Source organism: Macaca nemestrina, chromosome 12, assembly GCF_043159975.1.
Source record: "Macaca nemestrina isolate mMacNem1 chromosome 12, mMacNem.hap1, whole genome shotgun sequence".
Taxonomy (NCBI): Eukaryota; Metazoa; Chordata; class Mammalia; order Primates; family Cercopithecidae; genus Macaca; species Macaca nemestrina.
Window position 1 is genome coordinate 38,909,476 of NC_092136.1, and position 22,878 is coordinate 38,932,353.

At 34.0% G+C, this 22,878-nt stretch overlaps 2 protein-coding genes across 3 annotated transcripts in view; one reads left to right on the forward strand and one right to left on the reverse strand.

The window, feature by feature from the left end:
- LOC105463297 (anoctamin 3) overlaps window positions 1-22,878 on the reverse strand; it is a 485,486-nt gene that overhangs the window by 80,623 nt on the left and 381,985 nt on the right. For both annotated transcript variants that reach the window (XM_071074951.1, XM_071074952.1), the window contains one exon: window positions 21,467-21,527. In XM_071074951.1, coding sequence (XP_070931052.1) covers window positions 21,467-21,527 — 61 coding nt within the window. The remainder of the gene's footprint in view (window positions 1-21,466; window positions 21,528-22,878) is intronic.
- On the forward strand, window positions 9,092-22,217 carry LOC105463296 (mucin 15, cell surface associated). Its single transcript, XM_011710326.3, has 4 exons — window positions 9,092-9,314; window positions 15,406-16,137; window positions 18,004-18,153; window positions 20,030-22,217. The coding sequence occupies exons 2-4, from the start codon at window positions 15,444-15,446 to the stop codon at window positions 20,188-20,190; spliced, it is 1,005 nt and encodes a 334-aa protein (XP_011708628.1). The 5' UTR covers window positions 9,092-9,314; window positions 15,406-15,443; the 3' UTR covers window positions 20,191-22,217.

Consider the following 22,878-nt stretch of genomic DNA (forward strand, 5'->3'; position numbering starts at 1 on the left):
AGGAATTGCACCATATTTCCAAAGAAAACTGGCATTTATCGAGCGCTTACAAAGTCCTCGAGTTTGTGCTAGATATTTTTACGTTAAGTCACATCATCTTCACAACAACTCAGGTTGACTAAACATTATTCATCTCACTCATTGTATAAACAAACCGAGACTCTTAGAGGTTAAGTTATGTGAGGAAATTACTTGGCTGGAATGCTGAATTTCTTCCATGGTTTATTTCAAACATAATTTGGAATATAACTTTCTTGGCTATATAATCTGTAACTTCTTTCTAGGAAGAAATTAGCATCACAGATAAAAGGTTTAAACAAGTTTCTGATACAGCTAAATGAGACAAGGAACTTCTGGGACGTAAGCTGCTCATCCCTCCAGTGGCCCATCAATCACTCAAAGGCCTGTGACTTGACATGCTTTCCTTTCTGAGTCTAATAATATTTACTAACCATTTTTTTTTAAATAAACATTTCTACTAAGATATAAATCTTTGCATTGGTCTGTTAGAGGACTTTTGCTTCACAGCAAAACTCATAAAATTATGAACTATGTTCATAGCTTAATTGTTTGAAAATATTTCTTTTATGAGACCACTATGTCTGAATTTGTAGACATAGTGCAGTTAAATACGAAGTTAAATATGTCTGAATATAGAGGAAAGCACTGTTTTTATCTGAAGAGTTAAAGACTTGGAGCCTTCTCAAAAGAAGGCCCAGCTGAAATAACAGTTATCGGAGCCTTATTTTGTCTCTCTATTCAGGAGTGGTATGTTGATTTGCCTATGTCCTCTGGTACCCAACACAGGTAATGGAAGAGAAATAAGATCTGAATACCTGGAGCCAGAAACTATGGGAAATTGTAAAAATTTCAACTAATCTATGAAAGACATGAGAGATTCTGCCAAATTCACAACAATCTTAAAAATGTACATAATATTGCCAATGAATTATGAAGCTGAAAGAAACTTTGAAACTATCAATAATAAAAAAAGAATTAACCATGCTAGAGAAAGAGGAAAGACTGAATTACTTTTATATTCTTTATGAAATATTTTTTAAACATCATAAAGAGATAATTTAAAATCTCTAAATTTGCAGACAAATATAGCCCCAAAAGCATTACAGAGGTGTGTTTAGCAGTTAGTTGATTAAAATATTTTTAATTTTCTGTATTTTGCTTTTTATGTATGTTATTTTGGAGTTTTAAAAAATTTATAAATTTGTGGTTTTTCCATTCTCCTTACTTTTGCACCTCATTTTGTATTGGTATTTTTGTAATCTTTTTCTTAAAAGGGGCTTCCAAAATTGTATATCTCGTCTCATGAATGGCTATAATGCATTAAAAACTTATGTGCCAGTCATGTTGTTACATATTCTACACGTTTACTCATTACATCCTCATACCAGCTTCATGTGTAAGAAACTGTTCTATTGCTCTTTTACCGGTAGTAATACTGTTCAAAAGTGAACTCGACTCTGCCCCAGGTTTCTCTGACTCCTCAGACGGTGTTACTAGTTTAAAGTACTTATATTTAAAAGAGGGGATTCATAACAACTTTAACTGGATCTTTTTCAGGAAAAAAAAAAAAGATTCAAGCGACCTAATACTTTCTTTTGCTCTCTAAACAAAAAGTGAGGCAGATAATTAGAAAATCCTAGCATATCTAATTTGTGACTTTCTCCTAATTCAGGACAAAAATTGAGTTCCTTTTCTGTAGCTAAAGATCTTGTATGAACTGTCAGCTTACTTACCCATATGTTTTCAATGTTCCCTGCAAATTGTTTAAGGTATGTATAGTCCTTTCACTGGATGAGTAAGTCTTTTGTCATTGTTATTTGCTGCCTATGAATTTGATTTCAAAATCTTCTTCAGGTCATGAATAAATTCCCTTTTCCTTCTGTCCCTGTTTTTGAGCCAAGGAACAAATCAAGATTCTTTCTCAGAGTGTACACACCTGCCCAGGCATCTCACTCTCTCCTCACTCTATCTGCTTCAAGTCATGGCTCCTTGGTGAGAACACTCTGCTGCTGAGGTTATTATTTAGCTATAATAACTTTTTCTAACTAGACAGAGACAAAGTAGATATGCCGGTATTTTCTAATTACCTGCCTTAAGTGCTTTTTTAGAAAGCATTAATAAATCATGTGGATCTTTTCCTAGCAGTGGTAAGATAAGTTAAAATATTATCAAACTGCCAGTTTTGCCACTTCATTATATTTATGCCTGGTTGTAACATCACTTAATAAGTTAAGTTCATATAAAAATAGTTGATAGTTAATAAATTGGGCAAGAGTTGCTTAAACAGATTAGACTATATAATAAAATTAGGGTTTTAAAAGAATAAAGCTGCTATAAGAGTACAATTCATCTCACAGGATTGAATCAGTTACGGTATCTCCACAAAACAAAGTATCACATATTGGTAAAGACAGCTGTCTCATTTCCCTGCTAGGCTGCCATTTGTAGGTTGAAGAGTCACTTGAGTGCTGGAAAGAAAAGGCTCAATTTCAGAGTTCTTCTAATAGCAAGAATCTACAGGGAGCCTAGAATTCTCCATTTTAGCAATAGACCTCTTTCCCCATATTCTACACACACCTTTCTGCCTATGAACATGTACAATTGGTCCATCGGGACTAATATAATTGTGCTTTTTAACCCTGTTCCTATCAGTTACTTCAAGAAGCCCACAATTTCCAGATCATCCCTCACTCCCCAGGAACTGATCTTCATGCCACCAGGAACAGGGATTGCCTTTGTGATGATTGCCCACTCCTTCCCAACTTTTGAAACAAATTCAGTATTCCCTTTTTTAGTCAAAGTCAAGGCAAAGCCTTTTGCATCCCTTCACTTTCTTACTCTAATTGAAACCTGGGACTCCCCTAAAACCCCGCTTTCCATGTAGCACACTCAAGTGATGGCTCTTTGTCTCCTATGTCAATACGTACTGATAATGAGATAGTGAATTTCTTGCTCCTCGTTGCTGCTTTAGGACCATTTTTCCTCCCTCCTCCTTAAGAATTTACAGATTTGAATCTCATATTATCAATTCACGCTTCCTACTGCCACTCCTTGTGGTAGTCATCTTCTGTTTCCTGGAGACATTTACCCAACGTCTATGAAGATTTTAAACTCATGTCTTAATATAACTCTTATCAACATACTCCCAAAATTATTCTTGGAAATTACAATATACACAGATAATCTTTCTAGTACTCTGGTTTCTCAGTTCTTTGATCTCTATCTTCAAAATTGTTTTCTCCTACTCGATTTCACTCAAGTACTCCCACAACATATTTTTGATCAATAATAGCAGGTCTTCCATGATATTCAATAATCACATCCATAGTTCCATTTCACTCCCTGTAAACTGCAATTCCAACATTCTCTTGAGCCAGATTATCAATTCATTGATCTTATCATAGTTTTACTATCCTTTCCTCCCTTTGTGCCTTCACTTTTGTCTTTACTTATCCTAATGGGCAATCATTATACTCACTTGGGTACAAATGCCCTCAACTCTCTAGCTCTTGTTTCATTTTGTCGTGAGCCCACGGTTTAAATACGACCCTAGTTAAACCCATCACTCCATCTACTATCTATTTGTACTCATGCACATTAACATAGCTGGAGAAAAGCACAGCTATTCTGAGTGAATTGTTTTATTTTATATTAATGATTACTAACTTTGAGTAGATCTTTGAGGCTGCCACGCTGTCATACTTTCTCTCTCTCTTATTATTATTATTATTATATTATTATTATTATTTTTGAGGCAGAGTTTCTCTCTTGTTGCCCAGGCTGGAGTGTAATGGCGCAATCTCAGTTTCACTGCAACCTTTGCCTCCCGGGTTCAAGCCATTCTCCTGTTTCAGCCTCTCAGGTAGCTGGGATTATAGGCACCCGCCACCACGCCTGGCTAATTTTTTTCTATTTTTAGTACAGACAGCGTTTCACCATGTCGGCCTGACTGGTCTTGAACTCCTAACCTCAGGTGATCCACCCGCCTCAGCCTCCCAAAGTGCTGGGATTACAGGTGTGAGCCACCATGCCCAGCCACTTAAAAAAAAAAAAAAAATCTGATACCTGTACTCCCAATACTCTCAGTTGTCAATGTTTCTGTCTAAACGACTACCACCAAAACCATATCTACCCACTTATCTATCCTTGTGTCCATATCCTCTACATTCTTACATGTTAGAAGATTTCTGCATCTCTGGTTAAGGCCAACTCTTCTTGTGAAATAGCTCCTATCACTAACCACCTACCAAAGGAAACTGCTCACGGATCTATATGCACAGTCATATAAATGTGGCCAAGGAATGTCCTTAAGTGAAAACAAAGTCAAGTTTCAGATCTGAATGGGCCAACGATGAGAAGAATATTCTAAAAATAGGAAAAAGTAAACTTACAGCTGTCTCATGAATAGTATATTCACTTTTTGTTATTATTGTTGACAAATATATTAATATTTATTCAATCATTTATCAATTCACTCATTTATTCTTTCACTTATAAGTTTATCCAGCATTTGCTCTGTGCCAGACATTAGTCTAACTAACCCTGTGGATAAAGCAATGCAGAAAACAGACAAAAATGCAAGCTCTCAGGAGCTGACTTTTCTAGCACGGGACTAGATGAGAAATACATACATAAATAAGATACACAGTATGTTAGATGACAATAAGTGCTATGAATAAAATACAGCAGGGAGGAGTGAGAATAGGTCAGGAGAAAAGGGTTTCAGTTTTACAAAGTGTGATCAGAGAAAGTCTCTCTGGCAGGGAAAAATTCAGTTAAAAATAAAGAAGAATTTACTCATTCATTTTTCATGAAATTAATATTCATTGAGCAACTATTATGTGCTGAGAGATGCAAATTCAAAATAATTTAGTATGTGTTTGTACACTTATTGGATTCCTCTCAACATTCATTCATGCTGATACTGAAGCTTCAATTTTTATCATCTCCAAAGAAAAATTATTATATTTATAATTAATTAAGTCTAATTGAGTTTGACTACTAAGTGTCCAATAACACACAATTACTTTATTTTAACTTGACTCCCCACACACAACTAAGAAGTAGTATCACTTTCTTTATCGTACAAATGAGAAAATATTCTTGGAAATGTGATGGCAATTATCCAAGGTTATGAAACCATTAAGTGGCAAAACCAGGATTCAAAACAAAGAAACTGTGACTTGGTAGCCTGAGTTTGCTCTACTCAGCAAACTGCTTCCTTGGTGATTATAAATCTGGAGAATCTAGCCAGAGACGGAGCCCCAGAGTGCTAACACTGAATAAAGATTTCATGGGCCACCTCAGCGACAAAGTCATTCTGCTAACATGTGCGGAGGATGATCACGTCAGCAAAAGTATCATTCTGAAGAAAGTATTGTTTATTTTTTAAATGTTTCCATCATCTTGTAACAACGCTATCCTCTACCATTTTTGTTTTTGTTTGAATAGAACCGGAAGGGAAGATAAAAAGATATAGTGGACACTATGTGAGACCCTAAATAATACAGAAAAATATCCAAGCAAATATTTTAAATCTATGAACAGCTTCAAGTATTACTAGATATCACATAGAAATTACTGAAAATGTCTGATTTACTACTCTGAATTTAATAGCTGCACTATGTCAGTGGTTTTGAAAATGATTGTGCAATCGCTAAAATAATGTTGTGAAATTATTTATCTCCTTGTACAAAATTTCTTTCCATTATATATTTAAATAGTTGTAAAGTTATGATTTCCAGTGCTTTATAAAAACGGACATTTTAAAATAAATTTATACTAGTATTTTATACCTAATTGTGTCTTTTTAAAAATATACCTTTAAAAAGCACTTATCTGTTGCAAAATTTAAATTGTTCATTTTATCTTTAAATCTATTTCCATTTAATTTCTACTTCAAAATATTTCTAATATATATTTATGTTTGAAAGTGTTGATTATCTTGTCATAGTACTCTAAAATAATTTTTAAAATGAGGTAGAAATTTTTAAAAATTTTAAAATTTCTTGTGACCATTAGGCTCTTACCTTAAAAAACAGTTAGAATTGAGTAATCATCAGAAGTAATAAAACAATATAATCGATTTTAAATTTTAATGAATATTAATTGCAAAATCTAAGACTTTGTTATAAACATATTCTTAAGGATATCAGTAGGGTTTGTGTTTGTTTTTCAATTGGTATTTTATATTGTTATAATATGATATTTTCAATTATATATTTTATAATACATTTCAGAATATTTACTAAGAAAACATGTTCACATAAATATATAGATAGAAATGCAACAGGTTTTGCTATAGTCATATCATTCAATTCTTTCAACTATGGCCGAATCAAAATCACATAGGGATCTATCCTTTAAAGTTATTTTTAGTTGATTGAGCAGGTTTACAACTTTCTTTAGCTCACCATTTATGTATGTATGCATGCAAGTATGTATACTTACATATATGTATATGTAATGTCATAACCTCTGCTTAACCAAGGGCATTGTCCTAGAATTTCCTTAACCCCAAAATGGAACACTTGACCCTTCCAAAAAGTTATAGTTAAGTGAAGAAGATCATATCATAGCACCATATTATGTACCAGAGAAAGACAAACTTGAATAACAAACAACCATTAGCATGTATGAGAACAATCCCTCTATTTCTAATAGAATATTGAAATAAATTAAATGCTACCCCAAATACATTTCCCAGCCATTAAATTCTATTTTATTTATAAAGATATCATTAAAATACTCTCAAATAATAGATTCATAATATGATTTATTTTATTATTACTCAAATAGTTCTTTTTTGCTTAAAGTGCCTATGTCCCTATGGGGAAGCAAACATGAATTCTACTTGCAGCCTGTATCAGACTCAACATGCTATCAGTGAATCTGATCAATGCAAATTCCCTACATGTGACATCAGCATCAAGATTTGATGCTATAGGGTTTGTACCAAAAGGTACTCTTCTGGATTCAAAACAATGTTTTCCATTCATTTGAAGTGTGGTCCCAATCTATGTCTGCTTCTGTATTGAGATCCATTAGTGATGTTCATGTGTCTTCATGTTCTGGAAACTCCACTTGTGAGTGGTTCTGTCATTTCAGACTAGGAAGAGGTTTTTCTTCCTCCCAGTATGTATTGTGAAACTTAATTAATGAGTGTAAAGCAATTGGTGAGTGCCAGATGAAAGGCACCATAGTGGGTAAGTACCAAAAAAAATTATACAAGCGCTGCACAGTGTGTCATCTCAGCTGGCTTTGCTGATGAAATTGCAGGTAATTATCCCTTACTGTGGAGCTCCTTTGGAGAAAGGAGGTCTAAACTGGGATCAGTCTTAACCTAGAACCTACGACTGTATCTCAGTGAAACTTGTTTGTTTGGCTAGAAATTACTTTTTAACTTCAACTCCAGTGAGTAAACAAAGGTTTCTGATAAGAACTAAGTGAGCTAAGTAACAATTGAGGCACTAAATTTATGCACAGTTTACATTTTATAACTTTATTTCCAGATGTGCTCAAGACGGTGAGGGTAGATAAGGTTTATCTCTAGGCTGAGGTCTAATCAACTGATTACGATTGTAAGGAGGGCAATGAATAGGATTCTGGGCCCACAGAAAGAGTCTCCAGGAAAAAACAAAATGAGAAATTAGCCTGACTTTTATGGCAGTGAAAACGGAGAGCTATAGCAAAAGTGCATTGCGATGTTCATGCCTGGTATAAGCCATAATTACTATGGTTAAGGCAGAAGGGGATAATGATATTCCCACACATATTGCAGAAAATGCCTAGGGAAAAGGTGCACCCAGTCCTGCCCAATCATGTTCAGTTCTCTAACTACAAGCATAAAATATATTTAGTTGGATTTTTTCCCTAAAAAGCGGCTAATCTGAAAATAAGCCACTGAATTCTATTAAGCCACCGTTCGGTAACTAGCTGTTTGATTAAATTTAACCTGCTTTTCTTTGTACCACAGTAGAGACACCTTAAATATCTTTTGAGACAGTATTTTTTAGGGGTTGGTTTAATTTCTAATCAAACTCTGAAGGGGCCTTTGGGCTTCAGAAAATTTAAAACTATAGAATTACCTTGTTCTTTCCTTGGGGCAATTAACTGGGCAAATTCTTTGCATTCCATTTGAAGCTTACTAGCTCCTGCATTTTAGCTAAAGTTTCATTTCTCGCTCAGCGGTTGAAAACCTATCTCTTTGTGCAACAGAAACCAAGTATGAACCTCAGGCATACTGAGCTGAACGGGCCTTGGCGCCATCCCCAAACGCTGATGTACAGAAGATCCCAGTTTCACTCTTCTCCCTTTCATAAGCTCTGAAAGGAAGTGTAGGAAGTATGCCAAGTTGTTATTCAACTCTAGTATTTAATCAAGCATTACCTGGCCACTTCTGAAATTCTCCAGCTTCTAAAGTGAGAGTAAAAGCAGAGAGCACACAGGGTGGAAACTACTTAATCGAGAAGGCGCCTAGGAAAAATGAGGATCACATGGCCATTCTCAGGCCCCAGTTCCTCTCTAAACTACTGAAAGTCAGCAAGAAACCGAATCTCAGTCATGATGATGATTTTTCACGTAACACCTCACAGCGTTCTCAGGGATCCCAATACATACTAATTCACTCTGTGTTAGGTAGGACTTTCTTAAACAATTTCAGTGGACCTCAGAATAGATGCCTCACTACTGACCCGGCTACATTTTCTCTACTTAGGCTTTAAGTACACACATAGGGTACAGTACAGAAACTACAGTACAGAGACATTGTTTATGATTCAAGAGAATGTGGGGCTGGCACAGAGCAACAAGTGCAGGGCATGACTTGTTTGGTTTCCTCACCTGCAAGGAGCGGGGACCCAGCACATGTCAGAAATTCCTGCTATACCAGATGACTTTGCCAAAATCTTTGTCCTTTTTTTTCACTTGGCGGGGGGAAACGATGCCCCATGTTTTGCTACCACTCACGAGAGAGTAATACCTTGTCCCAAAGCTAAAACGATCAACCTATGAAAACTGGAGGGCTGGGCTTTTGTTGTTGTTGGTAAAGGCCTGAATGAGGTGATATCTTAATGCTTACAGCTGAGAAGCAGGTCAGTCAGGTTCCTGGGCGCTCTGTTACACAAGCAAGATACAGCCAGCCCCAGCTAATTTTGTTTCCCTGGCACCCTCCTGCTCAGTACGACATTGTCACACTTAACCCATCTGTTTTCTCTAATGCACGACAGATTGCTTTCAGACAGGACAACTGTGATATTTCAGTTCCTGATTGTAAATACCTCCTAAGCCTGAAGGTAAGTGTGTGATGGGTACTTAGGTCTCTCTCTTTCTCTCACTCTCCACTCTCTCTCTTCCTTATTTACTAAAGAGAATCACAGTGGTCTCAACTTTTGACAGAACAGCCTGGCAAGTAGCTACGGCAATCCTTGTAAAGACAAGTAGTTGTTTTATTAAGTAATTACCTTCCAAATGAGTATTTGCACTCTTAAATAAGTTAGCTTTAAAAATTACTGCTAAATTTGCTAGATTACGGAACCAGCAGAAGAGTTAAATAAAACCCTTATTTAAAACATACGTGACTGTGAAATAGAATTTCCTTAAGTCAGATCTTAGTAAAGGTTTCAAAATGCTTAAAGTGGAAGCGGCAGCATGAATATAAATTGAATCTTAGATTTAAATTATGCATTTGTGCTGAAAGGTTTTTGCTTTAAGTGTTAGAGGTTTTTGCTTTAAGTATTAGAATAGTTTTGGAAAAAAATCCTCTAATAAAATAGATTAGAAGCTTCTATACATCTTTTTCAAATGTTTTCTTAATTACAAAGTTGGCAAACTATTGTACAGTACATATAATTATTTAGCATATGTGTACATGTTTTTCACTGGAAATCTAAAAGGTTATATCAGTTACTACAGAAAACATCCTATGAAATGAAAATGTGGTAAAGTTTCTGAAAATTATTTTCATTTTGTGTCTATATAAGCCTCTTTTTTATTAAAAGGATGCTGATTTCCATTTATGTACTTTCTATTTAATCTATAGAGGCTGCTCCTACAGACATTAAAGTATGATACAGAAGGCAGGAAACCCTATGCTTGAAAATTTCAATCTAGAACATTTCTTTCAGAGAAACATTCTTTCTTTCAAAGCTTGACACCATCACTAATTATTTAAGTATTGGAGTTTACTACTGAAAACCCCTAAGGTAGTGGGTCGTATGACAAATTCTACATTTTTCCTGTGTTTCTGTAGCCTAAGTCTTTAGCCAGAATAATGTTCCCAAACTTCTGAATTTTTTTTTTTTTCTTGAAAATCAGGCTTTTCTTTTTTATTTTTTCTTTCTTTTTACATCAAATAAAAGTAAAATGAGAGGCCTAAGTTTCTCAGGCACAATCCTTTTTCTAGTTGGTTACCCTTCCAAAACCCTCATAAAAGAGGCATTTTTAGAAGGAAGTCTAAAGTCCTCATTTATTGTTGCTCTTGCATTTAGGAAACTAAAAATACTTTTTCCAACATTGGAAAAAGCCACTCAGAGTAACACTCAAGTTCTTCCTGAGATGTTAGTTACATGGCAGACAGAGTTTTCTTTAGAGAGACAAACAAAACCCATCTGTCTTAATTTGTAGCCTAAGATCTGTAAGAATGATCAAATGCAACTTGGAGAAAAGGCAGCCCCATGTATACTCATCAGTGATTTTACTATAGAAGCATGTTTTATATTATGCCTGCAGTGTACCTGAACTGATGATTCTATTTAGGATTTCTGATTTTGATTCTGTTTGGAATGACTAGCATTTCTTTGCCCTTACATGGGTTAATTACCTGACATAAACCAGGACATCTCCTTATTTCCAAAGCTTGGTATAAAATAAGTATGACTCACGATTTCAACATAGAGCCTGGACAGAATAATGACTTTATGCATTTAAGAGGAAGCAAAAATATGAACAGTGAATGTGGGTTTGCTTCCCTTACTGGCCAGAGGTGTTTTTTGTTTTTTCTCATCACCTTCTGCAGCCCTCCATACAAAAGTAGTAATGTGAAACCACTTTCAGTGCCAATAACAAAGAAGGCGAAAGTCGTGTTCATTCTCTCTGTGTAGAGGAGTTGTTTAAAAACAGTGACACTATGAAAGTATATTTTAAAACTAGTGAAATTTTAGAAACAGAAAAAATTTAATATATACAGGAAAGTTTAGAATCCTAAGGTATCACAAAGGAACTGGAAATCCTCCTTTCTTTCTCTGTTCACTTTATAGTAATTCTACCCTTAGAAGTTTTTCGAGTTTGTGATGATCCTAAACCTGTTTCTATTTTATAACTTCAAAATTCCTCTTAGGAGTTACACCCAGATGCAAAAAGAGGCAAAGGTCAGGAGGTGAAATCATGTTATCGGGTTCTCCTGATTTCTCTCCCTCTGCAGTTCTACTTTTCTTTCATCCCACCTTCTGTCTGCCCCCACAGTGCACCTGGCTGACAGATGAACTTGGGCGCACTCAGGCATACCATCTATAATCCATCATCATTTCAGCTTTATAAAACAAGTATATAGCATAGAGTTAGATATTTGAACTCCAGAGATGGAGAAAGGCTAAAGGAAAGCACACCAAAAAATAAAACATATATAGATTTCATTTGTTGCCCTCTGGAGTTGCTGTTCCACCTCTATTAGGTTTTTGTCCCTTGCAAAGCGCTTTGTTCATTTAGCATGAGGTCAAACTTAGGCCAAATCTCCTGGACCTTACTCCAGCAAAATTTCATGGTGGGGTTCTGAATAGCGATGACTTCAATTTCTGGCTGCTTCTACGACTTTAAGATGAAAGGGGCCTGAGTAAGTGGCGTAACCTGGTTCTCCTAGAAGCTGGGCAGCAGAGGCAAACTTGTTCCCTACTGCAATGTCAGGACAATCCATCTTCACAAAAGCCTTATCTGTAACTGTATCAATTTCTGAATAAACTGTAAATATTTAATAGTATTCACAACATACTGAACTACCCCTCTCTTCCCTTTCTCTCCTTTTCCTGGGAGATAAATTATAGGCAGTAACAGAGTGCTGGGCAGGTTTGGGGTGTTGATACCCTAGGTTTTCAAGTTACAATCAAAAGCTGGGTAAAGGAATGAGAGATCCCCTTGGTGATTCAATGTCACAGGCAAGGTGAAACAGGAACAGCAGAATTCACTTTATTGACTCTTGATATGTAGATTTTCACTACAGGCAGGGAATGAAAGCTCAATGCCATGTCTCTCATATCATATTATAAGAAAAACAGAAGAACAGCTAAGGACATTTTTCCCTCCACTGGTGACCACTTTATTAGGAAGAGAAAAATAGCAAAACAACTAGATATAGAGAAAATAAATCAAATGCCATAATAATGTTGAAAATAGTGGCCAAGTACGGTTTACAAATTAGATCACTTGCAGAAGATAATGAAATGGACCGTTATGTTTGCTGTAAACTTTGCAGAATTCACGGGAGAGAGATGTTTCTGAAAAGGTACACGTAACTATTTTTAAACTAAAATGAATTATATTTTAAACGTGCTAGGTGAGGCATCAGTTTAAGTAAATATTGGTCAACTATAGGTGCCAGAGATAATCATTCATGCTTTGTAAATGCTCATCTGTAAACTCCACGGTAAAGATATCCATCTAGAAACCATAATAGACAGTTGTTGTGATTTTCTTATATTAGAGCAAAAGCATATTTAGTGTATTTAATGGGTTCTCTGAAGACAGAAAGACTTATATTCTCAGTGTTTTGTAAAAATGGGATTATAAACTGCTCTGGTTAAAATCATTAAATTTGGAGAGGCTGTATTTAAAAAAAAAAAAAAGTAATGGTAGAAAGAAGTTCTAAGAAGCAGCTGTGTACCAAATTCTATATTCCTTTGCAACTTATGTTACAAAGATGAATATTGACTAGCTTTAAATCAGACATGTCAAGGTTTGAATCCAAATCTGATCTCTCAGTTACTAGCTATGTGTACTTGGACGCATTACTTACATTATTTATGTCCCACTTAATCATCTGTAAAGTGGGATTAATAAGCCCTTCATCATTTGTTTATTTTTGATTAGCATTAAATAGAAAACATGTAAAGCAGCTGATATAACAAATGCATAATAGTAATATACTTTCCAGTTACGTTAAACAGTTTTAGAACAATCTAAATGTCCTAGTTGTCACAGAAAAGTGAATGAAATAACAATAAGCAGAATGATCACAAATACAAACACCTACGTAATCACAATCAGGTTGAGAAATAGAGTACCACCAGCACACAAGGTCCTTCCATGCTCCAGCCAATCAATTCTGTCTGTTTCCTTCCAGTAATAAAGCACTTTCCCGATTTGTAGCAATGTAGTTTTGTGCCTGTTTTTGAACTTTATATACTGAAATCACACAATACAACTGGTGTTTTAAGTGTTGCATTATGTTTGTGATAATCATCCATGTCGTTGCATGCAGCTCTAGCTCATCAATTTTCACAATCTGAATACACCACATTTATTATCCAATCTGTTACTAATGAACACTTAGGTTTGAGGCTCTTATAAATAATGCCACTATGAACGTCCTCATATGTCTGCCTGCTTTTCTTTTTAAGTAGGTTTTTCTTAAGTGATAACCATAGGGCATGGAAGATACAATATGTCTACAATTCTGGAAGTGCATGGTTATGAAATTGCTTGCTAAAAGCTTTTAAAGAGAACTATCAGACTTTGAAGATAATTATCATATATTATAGATATATTTACGTTGTACCATATGTGAAAAATCATTATGTTAAAGGGGACTTGGTACTTGAAACCAACACATAACTAGTGGGAGTGTTTAGAAGCTCTGTAGACCCTAATGACACATCAACAAGGTTGAAAATATTTGTAAAAATTTTAGAGAGCTGTTGAGAAATGGCACACAATAAAAGAACTAAGTAACAGCAGTTGTACCTCCTCCCTTTTCCTCTCTCAGTCAGCATGGAGGCTTTCAGTGAAAAATAAGGTTCAATTCAAATAACATGAAATTAGTACTCAGATTTTATTGCTTGAGAAATAAAAGTCTAATTTTTTAAAAAAGTAAATTTTCCAGTAAAAGCACTTCAAATTTTAGCCTCTTATGAGATTGGAGTCAGATGACTTGGCTTTAAATATTGCCTTTTCCATCTACCAGCTTCTGTTACTAGCCATTGTAAACTTCAGTTTCTTCATCTGCAAAATGGACATAATACAATCTATTCTTGCCACATCAAGGGATTGTATCAAATAAGATTATACTGTAAACTTTGTAACCAAAAAGATGCTATAGATATATTATTATATTTGAATATTAAATGGAGGTTAGCATTTATTAAGTGTTTACTTTAGGCTAGATATTGTTTAGAGTGCTGCTACCTAAGTCAGCCCATTCAGTCATCAGAACAACACTCTGAAGTTAGTTTATTATAATGATTAAAAAGCGACTGCTTATTATGATGATTATTTTTCATGAGTTATTTGTATCAGAAGCCAGAATTTTAATATAAATCTGATTTCAAAACATTTTTCTATATCACCCTATTTATGAATTCTGGTACTTTCACACTTAGGAGGCAGAATGGTGTGCCTGGATTGGCGATCAGGACCCAATCTGCAATTATCTAGCATATTTTTCCACACACACACCCAAACATGTTCTTCTTTTATAAAATAAGAGAATAAGATTAAAGAATATCCTTAAATCTAGAAGACTTCTGAATCTCCCCAATTAGGGATTAAGTAGCAAGAAGGACATCATGAAGTGAAAAGTATTGTGGAAAAGGGATATATTCAAATTCAAGTAATTCAAACTAGATACTAATAAAATGTATTCAGGGGTATTCTTGACTGACTCACTTTAAAAAACCTAATATATGGTGCATTTAATGTATAATCAGTAATGTCATTTTCATAATAAATATTTCAAATGACATCTTTATAAAGAATGTGTTTTCTTAAATAGATTGAAGAAATCAGCCAGCTCTACATGGTCTATATTTACAATATTTTAAAAATTTTACTTAACAGTTCATATACATGTTTTAAATATATGTGTGTGAGTGGGTGGGTGTTTATGGTTTTCTTCCACCTTTTCCCAAGCTAAATGGTCTTTGAAATAGCAGTGTATAACTTGAGAAAATTTTTGCATGGCATTTCCCTAGAAGCAACAAAGGAAGAAAGATTACATGGAAAGTAGTACTCAATGGCACTAGTTTAAGTACATAACCAAAATAAGCAATTTTGGAATAAAAATATGACATTATCATGTCTATATGATGTCTAGATTTTTATTACTTTAAAATATATAGATCCATTTAAAAACTCAGAATATTTTATTAAGGTATTCAAATGATGGTTATTTTCTTTCAGATTCCTTTCAAAAAAAACCAATACCAAAGAAGCCTACAATGTTGACCTTAGCCAAAATTCTGTTGATTTCAACTTTGTTTTATTCACTTCTATCGGGGAGCCATGGAAAAGAAAATCAAGGCATAAACACAACACAGAGCACTGCAGAAGTTTTTAAAACAATGGAAAATAAACCTATTTCTTTGGAAAGTGAAGCAAACTTAAACTCCGATAAAGAAAATATAACCACCTCAAATATCAAGGCGAGTCATTCTCCTCCTTTGAATCTACCAAACAAAAGCCATGGAATAACAGATTTCTCCAGTAACTCGTCAGCTGAGCATTCTTTGGGCAGTCTAAAACCCACACCCACCATTTCCACAAGCCCTCCCTTGATCCATAGCTTTGTTTCTAAATTGCCTTGGAATGCACCTATAGCAGATGAAGATCCTTTGCCCATCTCAGCACATCCCAATGCTACACCTGCTCTGTCTTCAGAAAAATTCACTTGGTCTTTGGTCAATGACACCGTGAAAACTCCCGATAACAGTTCCATTACAGTTAGCATCCTCTCTTCAGAACCAGCTTCTCCATCTGTGACCCCCTTGATAGTGGAACCAAGTGGATGGCTTACCACAAACAGTGATAGCTTCACTGGGTTTACTCCCTATCAAGAAAAAACAACTCTACAGCCTACTTTAAAATTCACCAATAATTCAAAACTCTTTCCAAATACATCAGATCCCCAAAAAGGTAAATATAAATGAATTTAACTTTCCTTTGGTGTGAAACTGAAATTCCAAATAAGTCATGCAGAGTAAGTCTAAGGAATCACCATGCTAGAAAAATAGAGGAGAACACAGTAGCACGAATTTTCTCACTTTTGAGGGATGATCATTATAGTCACTAGAAATACTGAAGTGGTTTTCGGGCTTCAATGAACATATACTAGTCATTTCTCTTTGGGAGTGTAAGGAGACAATGAGACAATATGCGAAGTTAGGTTAGTTCAAGAAAAGATGGAGACTAAAGCAATGGTATAGTTTTGAGATACTAGGTAACAATTTTCAATGAATCTTGAGAAGACTACCTGAAATTCCACATGCTCATGTGACTACTATTTAACTACACACATATATATATAATTATATGAGCATATATATATAAGCTTATATATATACAACTGAACATATATATGTTCATATATATGTTTTTTATATATGAGTGTATATATGAGCTTATATATATGAGTTTTAAAAAAGTTGAACAAAGTAATGAATTTATAAATTGTCACCATCACAGACAATTTATTATGTGGACATTTTTATGTTTCATTCAAGGATTACATCAAGCTTTTCCATTTGAAACATAAAAATGGTTTTACATTTTTCCATAAAATGAAAAAAGATAACTAAGTTTCAATAATTCATTAATGTTTTGTTTTTTCAGATCTAATGTATTTTCCCCCCTTGAAAGGTTTTTTTAATAATTTGTTTTCCTTCAAGAACTCACTTCCAGTGTGGCTTACTTAAGGATTATATTAATAATGTAAAAACCAAATCATATATACAAATTCCTATGTGAATGTTGTTGCCAGTGTGTATGAAAAGTTTTAAATTCTGAAATCTAGGCTTTTTATAACACCATGATCAATATATTGTATATGTACATTTATGATTTTAACATATCTTGTCATTTTAAAAAATACTTCCTCTCTTTTAGTCTATCTAAACCTAATATACATATTGAGAATACTGAGTACTTACTCTTACCATTGCTATTTTATGTAAAAACAAAATTTAGTTAGCTTACTTCTCTTTTATTTCACTACCAATTTTACTGTACTCCAACATGAAAATTAATTTTTTTAGAAATGAGATTTTATATAGAATCAGAGACCCTGCAAGACCCTTTGCTACCTAATTAATGAGTACCTCAAGAAAAGAGAAGAAAAAAAAGAGAAATGTACTAAATTTCAGTTCAGAGAACACTTAATTTATTGAAAATTTAGTCTTCAAATAAGATACGGAGTGAAAATAATAATACAGTGAAATTTTGAACTCCCTTAAGCTCAGGCCTAGACAACTGTTCTTGATATGCAAGGCACTGAAGTTATCTTGCCTTGGTTTATTTGTGGTATTTAGAAATAAGCTCTATCAGGATACACTGATTTTTCCTTGCAGTGACTTCTTATTTGTTTTTTCATTTTCTATTACCCACTCACTCCTATTGGCTTTTCACCTTTGAATTATTTATAGAAACAAGTGCAAAGTTCATTTTATCATTAAAGTTCAACACTGATATTAGATCTTAATGGAGTATACACATGGCATTTCAGTGCTATTGATGTTAATAAGAACAAGACACAGTTATAGAGCTAAGACTTAGAAGTATTTCAATGTAATTAAAAATTAGAAGTGTGGTTTTATCAACAAATACGTTTACCAATATATCCCAAACAGTACTTTATAAAACACATACACACACACACACACACAAACACATTATTATCTAATTTTTAAATGTTAAACATTCTTGGTATAAAGAAAGTTAACATGTATGGATTTTGGTACTTTGAATAACTATTTTATATTTCTTTAAATTTTTTTTGTCCCGTAGAAAATAGAAATACAGGAATAGTATTCGGGGCCATTTTAGGTGCTATTCTGGGTGTCTCATTGCTTACTCTTGTTGGCTACTTGTTGTGTGGAAAAAGGAAAACGGATTCATTTTCCCATCGGCGACTTTATGACGACAGAAATGAACCAGGTAAAAGCTATTTTCAATACTTCACCTGGGCACAGTGGTTTTAATTAAATGAGGATGTCAATGTACACTGCATTGCCTAGAAGGTAATTCCAAAAGAATTCATATGAATGAATAAACTGAAGACTTATTCTGATCCATCTTCTGTTTATCAAAGAACAAAACCAAAATAATTATAAACCTGTGAGTGAAATTTAAAAAACATTTGAAGTGTTACTCATTGCATCAAAATTGGTTTTAAATCATAATCCAAGAATCTAAAACATATGTATAAAATTGGAAGATAATGAATGGTAGGACATTAAGGAAAAAATGACCAGTTTGGTTAGCAAGTGAAAGCAGAGCTATTCCTTGCCATTGTGAGATCACTAAGTAGCAGTAATTTGAACAAAGATTGATTCTAATTTGGAGCTCTTTTAAAGTTTATACAGAAACAGCAGTCCTCCATTAACCATCTTAATGAGGCTCTAAAACAAAGTATCTAAAAGTTGCATATTTGCACACATAAAGTCACATTGTACCTTAATTCAGGAATTTTCCACTCACATGATGGAAAAGGCCAACCATAATATCTATGAATGAGAAATATGTATACTAAAAATAAAATTGTCAGTTTGTGCTTTAATAATATAATATCAATTTGATATTTGATTTAATGTTTGGTTCATCTGTAGTTTTATACTTCAGGGAAAAAAAAATCTGTCTTCTGGTTTGCACAAGGGATTCTTGTCACCATAACAAATAGTTAAATGCTTCTGGTGAGTCCCATTGATGAAGTCTTACTGAATCTGAGTTTCAATGAGTTCAGATATGACTGATATATTTCTCATATTCTGAACCAAATCTGTTAATTATAAATGTAACTGAATTCTGATTATGGGTTTCTAGGAACTAATACAAAACAAAAAGTACTATTCTTCAAAATTAAAGGATAGGATTTATAACAGTGGTTTTCAATCCATTTTTTAACCTTTATCTTGTCTTTACATGTAATCTCATGCAAAAACTCAATTTATCAAAAATTGATACAATCTAAACTGCAGTGATAGAGGCATAAAGGAATAACTCAATCACAACAACTGTTTTGTCCATCAAAAACAGCTTTGAGACACCTCTCCCAAAGACCTAAGGTTCCTTTGTAAACAGATGGCTAGAGGAATAAGTAGATAAGCAAATGATGATGCCTAAGTGAATAGTTTACTAATTTAATTAACAATTAGTTATTCCTGGTAGTACTTTAAGATACCAAGTGCATGTCCAGTTTTTTTTGAAAATGAATTCAAGATCTTTAGGAAATAATGACTATTTGTTTAAAAAGAAAACTAAATTTCCACATCAACAGTCAGAAAACCTCAAGTACATGGTAACTTGAATGGATCAGAAGAAAACATAAACTCCCACAAATGTTTGTTATCTCCTCCACCTTAAATGGTTTTGCCATCAAGATACTGAGATATTTGGTAAAATAATAACATTAATTTAAAAATTATTGACTTCACTTAAAAAAATTTACACCAGAAGTGACGAATTCTGAACATATTGACAAGGCTTTGAAATCATAAGATTCAAAAGTCAATGAGGCATTGTCTACACTTCCTTATACAAGGTATTGATATACTATAGTGGTCTCTTCTTCAGTTCCTTTACTTTGAGTCCATCAACAGTAAAATTTTGGAAGTCAAACTGTACTCTTAATCTTACAAAAAATGAAGCTTGAAAAACAGCTACTTATTTAAAATTTTAAAATTAAAATCCAAAAAGCCCATATAAAACTCTACTTATTTTCTCATCTAGAATAATTCCTATACTTTGGTGGATGTCTGAACGTGAATCTGTCCGAGTATCATTGTGAAACAATATTATTTTGTTACTTTTTTAGTTCTGCGATTAGACAATGCACCGGAACCTTATGATGTGAGTTTTGGGAATTCTAGCTACTACAATCCAAATTTGAATGATTCAGCCATGCCAGAAAGTCAAGAAAATGCACGTGATGGCATTCCTATGGATGACATACCTCCACTTCGCACTTCCGTATAGAACTAAAAGGAAAAAGGCGTCAAACAGCAAGTGTCGTCTACATCCTAGCCTTTTGACAAATTCATCTTTCAGAAGGTTACACAAAATTACTGTCATGTGGATTTTGCCAAGGAGAATCATAAAAGCAGGAGACCAGTAGCAGAAATGTAGACAGGATGTATCATCCAAAGGTTTTCTTTCTTACAATTTTTGGCCAACCTGAGGCATTTACTAAGTAGCCTTAATTTGTATTTTAGTATTATTTTCTTAGTAGAAAATATTTGTGTAATCAGATAAAACTAAAAGATTTCACCATTACAGCCCTGCCTGATAATTTAATAATAAAAATTATTCCACCATGAAATTCTTAAACACTGAAGTTGACTCTTTACTGCTCTGCCTGCAGCCCTAGTGCCATAATTCAAGATTACATGTTCTTAAACGAAAATTGAAAGGGTGCTTTTTAAAGCTAAAAAGAGGACATAGCCTAGAGTTCCTGTCACTGGGAAATTGAGGCAATAGAAATTAGAGACCTTATTCTAGTACATTATAATTTTCTAGATCAGCACACACATGATCAGCCCCTTGAGTTGCCAAGCTGACAATGACTGCACTCAACGGGGCCACGGTGGGAAAGCTGACCCTACCCAGGAAAGTAATAGCTTCTTTAAAAGTCTTCAAAGGTTTTGGGAATTTTAACTTGTCTTAATATACCTTAGGCTTCAATTATTTGGGTGCCTTAAAAACTCAATGAGAATCATGGTGAAAAAAAAAAAAAAAGTTAACCAAAGAATATACCTGTACATAATTTGTACAGTTTTAAGTTGTTAGATAGGAACTAGATTTCTTATATTAGACATTATTGCTCAATCATAATGGAATAGATTCTGTATCTTTAAATGTGTGAACTATAAGGTTAAAAAAGATGAATGGAAATATCAAATAACTTTTTAATGAGCATCAGTTTCATAAGCAATAATATAAGAAGATTAATTTGGATTCTAGTATGTTTCAGTTTGTTTTTAATTACCACCTGCCTTTCATAGAAAAAATATGTTCCTTGATGTAGGAAAGTCTAGGTTTTAGAGATTAGAGGATGAGATCAAGAGTTAAATTCCTAAAGAAGCAGTGAATGTATGAAGAGAGCAAACAAAGCAAGTACCAACCTAGAGGCTTTATTTTTGAACTAATTCATGGTGTGTGTGTGTGTGTGTGTGCACGCGCATGTGTGTGTGTGTAGAAACACAGAAACAGCTTCAGAAAATAAGGGATGGAAAGTAACGTAGAAAGTACTTACCCCATATTGCCATAAAAATAGCAAAGAAGACTGTCCCTCCATTATCAAACAAATATGTCACCTGAGGAGAAAACAAACAGAAATATTAGTCATGCAAATTGATTATAATAATCCAGTGAATACTGTTTGCACTCAGGTACTATGATTTTTTCTCAAATAGAATCATATTATTTTATAGTATGGAAATGTTATATATGAAATCCTTTCATGGGTCCTGCATCAATTTCACACGATTTTTCTCACGGGGAGAGGTAAAGAAACAATATTAGCCCTCTTCTCTCCTCTCTTGATTCCCTTTATACCCCACCATCATTTCTAATTATAAAAAATTCTACCATCCTATGGAAGTATTTGTGGGTCACAGATTGTCAAACTACAATGAAAGTTGTATGAAATTAGTTTTTCAGGTGAGGCATTCCTAGTTGCAATTCCTGTTAGCAAAATATTTAGGAGTGGGGAAGTTGGAAAATGCAGGATTCTTCCAGTGAGCCAGCATTTCCAATAGCTAACTCTATTCTCTTAGTCTTTCAAAATGTAGGATGGGTCCAATAATGGCTATAAGATGTAATATATCCCATCTTAATTTGTTTCAAAAGTTTCATAAATCACTGGATACTCATGAAACAAAGTGTTTTATAATCAGATAACTGAAACTTCATAAAGAAGGATGCATAGTTTTATAATGTTATTGAATCAAATTTTAAGGCTTGTAAGTATTGTTTGATTTTAATAAAGTATAAATTCAATTTACCTTTGCTTGTTTGCATTTGCATAATGCCCTCAGTATATATGTAACTTAGTGAGAGAAATTAAACTAACACAGTGAAGGCAAAAAATGTTCGGCCAGCACAAAAATTCCATAGAAACTATAGAGAAAATAGGGGCATTGTCCTCACAGGAGGGTAAGGACAATCATGGGCTAAAGTACAGTATTATAAGGAAAGTTGGAATGGAATGGTGTCCTTGCTCAATCTGACATCCAGAGGGTGCTCAATGAGAGCATTAAAATAACAGTAATGTATATTTCAGTTGTAACATCTGGAACACACTGCAAAATATACGTAAAGCAAGTCATCATAAAACGTATTTTTCTATAATGTGGCATTATTGATAATATCATCATAGAAAAGAAGTGCTCCCTTTGAAGGTTAGTGGATAGGTGCAAAATGTCCCATATGCCTCTAAAATTCATTGTTGGTTAAGGCATGGTATTTCTAAAAAAGAATATCAAAATTGGTTTTCAAAACAATCATCAGTGTACTTTTATATCAGGAGAGAAAAGGATCATAAAGAAATTATCCCACAGAGCTCATAAAATTATACCCAGCAGGGAATCAAGAATTTTTTTTTTCTCAAGACGTCCAACAGAGACACCTGAGGCTGCTGAACCGCTGAACAGCTGTCTGTTTTCC

Coding starts and splice junctions, on each gene's coding strand:
- LOC105463296 (XM_011710326.3), top strand. CDS start 15,444: ATGTTGACCTTAGCCAAAATTCTGTTGATTTCAACTTTGTTTTATTCA. Junction 16,138..18,003: donor TACATCAGATCCCCAAAAAG/GTAAATATAAAT, acceptor TTTGTCCCGTAG/AAAATAGAAATACAGGAATA. Junction 18,154..20,029: donor TGACGACAGAAATGAACCAG/GTAAAAGCTATT, acceptor TTACTTTTTTAG/TTCTGCGATTAGACAATGCA.